Source organism: Amblyomma americanum, chromosome 5 (genome assembly GCF_052857255.1).
Source record: "Amblyomma americanum isolate KBUSLIRL-KWMA chromosome 5, ASM5285725v1, whole genome shotgun sequence".
Lineage (NCBI taxonomy): Eukaryota > Metazoa > Arthropoda > Arachnida > Ixodida > Ixodidae > Amblyomma > Amblyomma americanum.
This window is the reverse complement of record NC_135501.1, coordinates 168,760,144-168,769,491: the sequence shown is the minus strand read 5'-3', so window position 1 is coordinate 168,769,491 and position 9,348 is coordinate 168,760,144. Positions and strand designations below refer to the sequence as shown.

The following is a 9,348-nucleotide window of genomic DNA, read 5'->3' as shown; positions in this document are numbered from 1 at the left end:
GTGAAGCTTTTCGTTCTTCGCGCGCCATTTTTCACCCACTCAAGCAAAGGAGACCTTGCGCACGTTGTTTTTCTTTGCGGCGCGCTCGCCAAATGCCACAGTGTTGCGCATATAACTGTTCAAACCGGCCTGAGGATGGCTATGCAGTTTTCATGGTACCTCAAGGAAAGCGGGATCGCTTGAAGACGAAGCAATGGCTTCATTATATCGGGAGAAAAAACTTCGTGCCGACAAGAAGCAGCGTTGTGTGCGAGGTAAGGCACCTCTCTCACTTTCCCGCTTTTCCCAAGTTTACTAGACGAGGTGTAATCCATGCAGAAATATTCTTCTAGTAAATTTACGGAAGGAGTGTTCCTTAATCTGGAATCACGAGATATGAGCTGAAGTAGCCAGTGAACTACGTTCGGGTATTGTATAATCACCTTAATTAGGTACAACGAAAGGAGGGAGCAGTCTACGATTCCAAGGTGGACGCATGGGGACGTTTTGTTTGTAATGTTTATAGTAGTTTACATTGAGCTGAATCAGTCTTGTAATGATTTGATTGAGAAAGAAATTAAAGTAAAGCGGAAGAAAAAACAACGGGCCGATGGCACTACTTAGTTGATTACACGCCGCAAAACATCACATCTCCTTTCAGAGACGGTTTTCGTAAATGACACCCGCAGAAGAATGTTTTCTTCTGGGAAATATTTAGAAATTAAGTGCCTTAAAAAAAGAAAAAAAATCCACAGAATTTTTTCTCAGCATTCTAATCGCTTGGGTAACCGTTTATGAGAATTACTTTCACTACCGAAGCTGTAAACGGTGCTTAAAAAGCACGCCAGCGTTCAAAGGCGCGGCTGGCCGGCGGGCGCTTGGGTGAAAAAGAGTGCCGTGTGCAGCGCGGGCGGCTGGCGGGCGAGGAGAAACGAGGAGGAATGCGCCGCGAAGGAGGAGAGTGTCGCTACTTTCAAAACATCAAGGGGCTTTAAGGCCCCCTGCATCGCTATGCCATCTGTCGGCGAACTGTCAAAGCATGCACGCGCGGCGGGACACGGCCGCTCCGCTCCAAGCGCCGCCGTTCCGACACCTATAATATTCTTCCACCGTGACAAAGGGTGACGTTTTGAAGTACAGTTTATGCACTTGGTGCGATTGCAGAACGTTGGGAGGGAACGTTGTAGACGACGCGGCAGCGCTTTGCGTTCCTCCCGCGCATGGCCATCGATTTTTGTGACGCGGTAACCATGGCGACAAGGCAGTGCGGCGAGATCAACTGGGGCTGGCTCCTACTGCTCCTTCCCGATCACCCTCGAGCGAGATGTTTTCTGGGCGGTCCCTGTCCTGTCGTGTTTGGCGTGTAGAAAGTTTCAGAATATCCGTGAGCATCATCCGTGAGCTTTAGATACTTTCTCGTAATAGTTAAGCGCAATGAGTGATTTATGCGTTCCTAAGAGGATCAACGGATAAAAAAAAAAGTCCGAATCGGTTGCGAGGTTGTCAACCGGATATTATGATCTTAACTTTATCGCGATTATAGCAAATTGATGCGGATATCAAGGATAATTCTCTGAAGCCTCTCAAGACTGGCCTGCGTTCTCGGAGAACATAGGAAAGACGTACTACGCAGTGGTACGCTCTAAGTTGCAAGAGATGCCTCGTTACTGATTAGTTCTTAACACTAATCAATATAAGTTGTTTATCCATCTGCACTGTTTTTGTTTGGCTCGCGAGCAATTGTCCGTGTGTCCGCGGAATTTATTGGTGTAGTTTTGGTAATATGTGCAACACATGTTAAGCGTTATCTGCGAGCTCATGAGCTTGTTATGCTTGTTTTTCAGGAAAATTCGCTTGTTTACTGACGTCCTGTCTTATTACCAGGCAGGCGCGATTATTTAGGTTTGAGCGCTCGAGCAGCTACCCTTGTTTTGTTTTTTTAATTTTAAATAGCTCCATTAGAAATGGCAGCTGCCCCATATCTGGCTCCAAACTCTTTCATTTTGTTGGCATTCTTGTTTTCTTCACGCTGAGTTACAAATTACAGCGTGGTTTCTTAACCGACTAATGAACAATGACGTCACAAGCGAGATGTGAAAATCATCGGCCGCCCTCTCCATTGCCGAGATGCAGCAACGCGCGATGCTCTGCGCTCTACATTCCGCAGCACCGACCGACGCGTGGAACTGTGCTCATCATCTGATGTTTACATGGCAGTGCGTTGACACCCCCATGCGCGCACGGTTGCATTTGATCGTCTACTCTACCAATTACGAGTTGACAACCGTCGTTTTGGGTTGCGCTCCTCGACCGACCGGTGCTGCAGCAACTACGTGACCTCAAGAATACTACGACAGCCGTCAGCCCATTCCGGTGCGTGCGAGGGACGGCGCAAGCAAAAAAAAAGTAAAAAAGACGAGAGGCGATGCTCGTTGTAGGAGACGAGGGTGAGGAGGTTCTTTCACTGGTGGCGCCTCCTCGCGAGCGCTCGGAAATGAGTCGAAGAACCCTGGTTTTGGTCGCAAACAAACATGGACGTCCGCGGTCGGAAAGCCGAGTTTACGTTTAATTGCGACGGATAGACTGTGCGCTGCGAAGACTGAGCGGCCGCCCGCACGGACGAGCACGGAGCTTCGTCGCTGTTGACGAATGTGGCGAGGTTTCCGTGACAGCCAGCGTTGCTTAGGCCTAGCAATGGGACGAAATGGCCGCGACTACTTTCACACGGAGATTGGCTCGATGGAGTTTTCCGCCTTCATGAGGTAAGGGCAGATGCATCTTCACCTTTCCTTGCACCGCGTACGGCACGCCGAACGTGCACGTAGCCAGTAAAGCAACCGGTGTTGCCGTGAATGGCAGTTTGGCTGTCAGCGGTGGCGGAATGAACGCCGCTCCGGTGACGTGGTAGAAAAAAAAGCTATCGATTCTACCCAAGTCCGATGTTTTTTTGCCAAACATATTTCTGTCCTCACACAAATAACGAACGTGGGATGAACGAGGAAAATTGCCTGAAAAAGTGTCTCGGAAGACAAGCGAACTAGTTTCCTCGAGAGCGCGAGCTAGCCGAGAGTGGTTGCAACGAACGCCTCTAGCATCGTAATCGGATTGTGCCTTGCGCTTTGATCAACATCCACTGCTTGCTGCCTTACGTAAAATGATTGTTTTAAGAATGAAATTTGTTTTGTTCTGATGTGCATCCAGGAGCCGTAAAAGCCGTATTAAGAGGCCCGGGAGTTGTTGCGAGGCCTGACGTGGGTCAGATTGACTGAGGAAGTTGCGCGTATCAACCGCAGCGGCTTATAATTGGAGGTCAGGAAAGCTGAGACGCATGGCTTCTTATCCGCATTACGTATTGCTGCTGACCTCCTGCCGGAGTGGGGTTGGTCGGTTTTTGCCTCAAACGACATCCAACGTCGGCGGTCACTTATGTTGTGGTAATTAACGGGTGTTGACGTCAGTAAGCGTCATGGTTTCGGAGCGGCACTAGTGTTGCGCTAATAAGTAGTACTACGCCGGTATTATCCCTACGGTAAATTTCAAACGCGTGGAGTAAAAGGCTGGTTTGAAAGTGCATTGTTGTTGCGGTCCTACTTTACGGAGAGCGATTGAATGCGTAGACATTGAGGTCAGTCGCGTCGTTAGGCCCCTTGCGCCATAACCCGCTAGGCCCTAGTCGACGTGCAGCGTCCGAGGAGACTGCGATGAAAAAACATGATTGGTGGCAACGGCTTCAAGATAATACCGCTAGTCAGACATATCATCACTGCTGCCATGACCCCAGTGCTGTTTGCGGAATTTCTGAGTTCCCAAGCGAATACACTGCCTAAATTTGGAGTGTGACATGGATCGGCGTTACGGTTGTGAAGTTTTGAATAGTAGCTTGTATTGTGACAACTAGAAAACTAAAGCTGCAGAGCTGAGACAATGCTCCGTCGTTTTTTTTTTTTTTAGCCGTTCAGTGTTTCGAAAAAAAAAATACTGCTCACAAGTGTGATCACTGGCTGTACATTCCATTTTGCAGCTGTATAGAGAAATGCCTGGTTTTGCATTCAGACTTAAGACGTCGTTTATAGACGTGTTCTCCCAAAAGCTCAAGAAAGTCTACAAGGCAGTAAAATCCATATTTCTTACTGGCTCGCATTCAACCTTTTGCATTCAATGTTTGAGACAAACACAGCTGTGGCTTTTTTTTATAGCACATAAAAAAATTTGTGCCTGTGAAAATCGGTTCATGATTCTTTAATGTCTGAATATAATTATTAAGGTTTCTTCTATGCAAGCATCAAAGCATAATGTACGTAAGCATTAAAATGTATATGTAGGGACTGTTTTTACTATTAAGCTTTCTTAGAAAGAGTCTTCCGAGTGTGAGTATGCAAGCCGCAAGTGCAGTGTGAGGACAGGAACCTTATCGCGAGTTTTTTTCTCATAGTTTGTTGAGGAGACAGCATCCAAATGGAGAACTGTAATGTGACAGGAGTGCTGTGTATAGATGCGAGTAGGCTTGTCTAGAGTGCCCGAGCCGTTTGCTCTGGCGCAAAATGTTTGCGGAGCTGTTCTGCTTGGAGCACGGGGCTTGTGTTTGTACCATTTGTAGTTATTTTCCGCTGCTTTTGAGTGCTAGCATTGTCTGTGGAACCAAACGCCTTCTTTAAAAAATTGCTTGCTTTGCTCTGCAGAGCATTGCTCAAAACGCTCGAAACAAGCTTGGCCTGCTTTATCATCATAGTAGCTCGTCCTATTCTGTGTGGCAGTTGCCATGGTAGTCTTGGATGGCCTTTTCTATCAGCTCTTTATAACTACTACTAGTTGTTATAACTGTATTCAGGGAAGTAATACGCAATGAGCTGCTATGCAACCACATATTCAGTGTGTTAGCATTTGCTTATAATCTCCAAAGATCAACTTATTTTCAGCGCAACATTGATTTCAAAGTCACTGGCTGCTTATGATCGCTTGCAAGGAGTCATATTGTCTGAGCAAAAAGAAAGAAGAGCGAAACAAATCTGCTATCGTCATTTTGGGTGGTTCGAGCGTCGGAATTGCAGTCGTGCTGCTGGCAGCTGTTGAAACTGGCTGCCTTGACCATTTTTTTTTTCTCTGTTTTGGGATCATAGGTTGTGAAAAAAGTGCTGCAGTCGAGAATTTCTTAACAGCTGAACTTTCTGAAAGTTGGCAGCATTCTAGCTGTATAGCTACAAATAAAGAAGGGCTGAAACCACTTGAACTTTTCATTTTGGGCATTTTTATTCCAAATTTTTAAGGGTGCATTTGTCTTGCTATGTCATTTCGCACTGCTTTTTGATGAGCTCCTGAGTTTCAGCTGTCATGCTAACTACACTGCGAATAATACTTCTGTATTGAACAGAACCTTTCTAAAAGGCCACAAGTTTGTGAAGGTGGTCTGTGTGTGAAGCACTGCAGTGCTCCGTTGTTAGCACTCCTTGCTTATCCTTGTGCATTCTTTTAAAAATGGGCTGCTCCCTCTAAATTATTTCTTCATTGGGGCTGTAGAATGTCATCATTATTTTTGATTTCGACAGCACCTATGAATGTTTTTTGGCTGATGACCATTGAACTTATCACTCACTCTGGCAGGGTCTAAACAAACCCTTAAATCCTCTGCAGTGACATTTTTTTATAACACAAGCACATTGTCAGAACTTGCGTTGGACTTCTGTGGTATTATGCTTCAAGCTGTCTTTTTTTTGTGTGTGGACAGACAGAAGTTGTTTCACTTATAATTTTTATTGCTGAAAGTATTCTTAACATGTGCTTTTGCTTTGCATTCGGTTTTTAGGACCATACTTCTTATTGTCTGCATTTCTTGTTCAAAGTGCTAATTTTTGTTATTCATCGTTTGCGAAGAACCCTTTATGAAGTATTCTTTTTCTTGGCCTCTCAATCTGTCCCCTTTGCTTGGGCATCAGTAGTTCGCTAGGAACTTCAGGGGTTTGCCTGATAAATCATTCCAAACATTGTCCAGTCATCCAACTCTGCACTGTCTACATTTTAGCTACTTTGACTCTGCAGTGATATGTGCGAGGTCTATTCCTTTCCTAGCAGAAACTGACCACTAGTTGCTTTTTATTTTCATTGCCTTTATGAATGGCATGCTTAAGAAACTTGGGACAGGTTGAATGGCACGAAAGCCTGAAGTGGAGTCTCGGTATTGCTTTCAACTTTGGGACCCTTGTCAGTGCACACATAGCACTTGCATTTTGTCCATTTATTAGTAACTCGACTGGTGAAATTTATGAACTGAATAGGGAAGTGGAATTGACTGCTCACATTCTTTCCTCTCTCTTGTCTTCCAGGGATCGGTGGGCGTAGCGGATGGCCGCTGCTCCGCAGGGCAGGGGTGGACCACCGCCGGGGGCTGGTGGCAGGGCCGGCCCCCGGCCCCATGTGGCCGGCCTCAATGCCTACCTCACCTGCCGGCTCTGCAAGGGTTACCTCGTCGACGCCATGACACTCATCAAGTGTCTCCACTCCTGTGAGTCAGATCCCCCCACCGATTCCTTCCCTGCTTCTTGGTGCTGGGGTTCGATTACGCTGTATTTCTCGGTTTATTTCTGGGGCATACACTTGGGGCACCTGTAATTGCATGCTCGTGATGGTGTTATGGGAGCATGGAAACCCAAATTTTTGATTCCGTGTTTCGTTCCTTGGAATGGTCCGTAAGAGATGCAAGTGGACATGGATCACTGCGTGGAAGTCCCTCGCACCCTGTAAACAATTTGTAGTTGAATTTCTTCTCATTCTGTTTTGGTTCCATTTTCAACAGCTGTTATGTCGAAGTATAGTTAAGGTCGCATAAGGTCACATAATGCATTAAAAAAAAGATTACAGCTGCTCGGCCATTCCTGAGCAGGCATGTGCACCGCTTCCATATCTGTAGCAAAGCAAAATGTTAGGCTAGTTGGTCAGTATTCATGGTGAAAAACAGCGGAAACTAGATGGGACACAAAAGAGAAGGAAGATGTACCACCTCTCTGCCTGCAAGGTGCCTGTGCCACCCATGCTGGGCATGCGCAGGAACGAGCACCGAGGTGTTCATCATTCGGGAGATGCACAGCCCCTTTGACTTCCACGAGACAAGTTTGATCTGACTGCAGCCATTGTAGCCGCTCTTCCCTGTGTAAAATTTGCTAGTTTAGTATGAGCACTAAAGGTAGCTAGTATGATACACATGGAGGTGGGTGTTTTTTCGACACCTGGCGGGAGTGGTGCTGCGCGCACAGATGCATCATGCATATGCCAGCGGGTGTCGATGCGGTTGTGGCTTAAAAGTGAGAGCTGTGCGACGATGAAATCACACTCGAGGACTCAGTTGGAGCTCGCACAATTAAGTCCCACACACCACAGATATGTCAGCCCTGCATTTGTCAACTCCCCGAATTTCTGGTAGCGAGTTTTGCAGAAAGTCAGCACTGCCTCAATGAGAGTGACAAAGCTGCAAAGCACTCCTTTTTTTTTTTTCACATAATAGCCTTGTGTATTAGAAACATATGGAATTTTGAAAATTCTTACAGTGCCATGCAACCTTTTTTTAGTGTGCCAGCAGTACACGAAATATTTGCTTCGAAATAATGCAAAGAAATTTACTGCTTGCTTTAAATTCACTTTGAACCAAAAAATCACTGTACACACGGCCTAGTCTCTTTGATTTGGCTACACTTCCTGCACTAGTTCTGTGAATTTCCACGGTGGTGCCATCAGCATGTAACGTCAGCTCAGGGCAATTCAAGTGCTGTTTGGCATTGTCTGCTTCCAAAACAAACGGTCTAGCTCAGGCCTGGTGGTCTGCCAGCCTTGTCATCGGCACTGAATTACAGCCAGCTTCGTTCCGCCGACATCAGCGGCTGCCAAAATCCTGAGCCGCTAGAATTTTTCAAGCACCAATAAGTGTTGCCATGAACTAGCCCCGGGAAATCATTGTTTCGCTGAAAAAAAAAGAAAGTTGTTGCATTTATATACTGGGACACTTTATGAATATGGGCTGAGATGAGGCTGGACATGACCGCTTAGGTTCATAACTTATGCCGCGAATAGTTACTCACCTCCTCCTTTCAACAAATAACTGTAATCATTTCATTAAATCTACGGTCGTATGTGTAGGCCGCTTCTCTAGCCAACACATGGGGCACCGCCGTATTGCTGCACTACAGCTGCACTTCCACTTTTCCACTTCGGGGAGTGCAAGCCAGCCAGGAACTCCGGCTGCGCTAGGCCGGCACTTTTGCAAAATAAGTGCTAAAGTGCTGTACGGCTTGGGCCGGTGCGGCAAGTACAGCCAAATTGAAGGGACGTATACATTGCAATTATGTCACTGATAACCTAGCCAGCCTGGAGCTTGTAGCGATAGCCTGCTGCTGTTACCTTTTGGCCACAATGACAAGCATACCCACCCACTTACCACGTACGTTTCAGTGCTAATCTTTTAAGGGGGCAAGCTGGTTTTACAAAAAAAATTTTATTAATAAAGCCGCATTTCCAAAATCTTTAAGGAACAGGTTTTTTTGTGTGCTGGTTCTAATATTGTCACGTTGGCGTTGGCGTAGAGTCAGCAACGGCATTAAGTGGCCGAGAGTCAGTAGCGGCGTAGCCCTGGACGAGAGCGCTTCCTCAACACTTCGTTCTCTTCTTGATCGGCGCGTTTGTCTTCCCGAGCGCTGGCGTCATTAGCCCCTCCTCCGAAGGCATCGACCCGATGTTGAAAAGAAAGCAGGGGGTCTCGAGAAGAGTTAGGGTGTCCTTGCGTAGTAGGGCTTCAGGCGAACCACGTGGACCACCTCGGGCCGGTTGTGGCGTCGAGATGGTTGAGTCTCATGAGGGACGACTTCATAATTGGGGGCTCCACGGCGTCACACAATTCGGTAAGGACCGAAGTAGCGGCGCAAGAGCTTTTCACTCAGTCCGCGTTGTCGGATTGGAGACCAAACCCAGACAAGGTCACCTGGGTGGTATTCCACATGCCGCGTCCGTAGGTTGTAGCGTTGTGTGTCCTGGCCCTGTTCGTCCTGAATTCGAACCCGTGCGAGTTGGCGGGCAGCTTCGGCGCGTTGTAAGAAAGACGCAACGTCGTCATTTGGATGATCGTCGACATGAGGCAGCATGGCATCGAGTGTTGTCTTGACCTGACGTCCATAAACTGGGCCAAATGGTGTCATGTTGGTTGTTTCCTGCACGGCTGTATTGTATGCGAACGTGACGTAGGCTAGGACGTCGTCGCATGTTTTATGTTCCACGTCCACGTACATTGAAAGCATGTCCGCAAGCGTCTTGTTTAGACGTTCCGCCAGTCGGTTAGTTTGGGGATGATAAGAAGTCGTTCAACGGTGACTGGTGTGACTGAAAATTAGAATA

The 9,348-nt window shown here is 46.9% G+C and overlaps 1 protein-coding gene across 1 annotated transcript in view; it reads left to right on the top strand.

Annotated features, from left to right (window-relative positions):
• Positions 1-2,451: 2,451 nt before the first annotated feature.
• LOC144133012 (uncharacterized) overlaps positions 2,452-9,348 on the top strand; it is a 44,019-nt gene continuing 37,122 nt past the window's right edge. The window contains exons 1-2 of the mRNA XM_077665799.1: positions 2,452-2,741; positions 6,297-6,475. Of these exons, the coding sequence (XP_077521925.1) occupies positions 6,316-6,475 (160 nt within the window). The 5' untranslated portion in view covers positions 2,452-2,741; positions 6,297-6,315. The remainder of the gene's footprint in view (positions 2,742-6,296; positions 6,476-9,348) is intronic.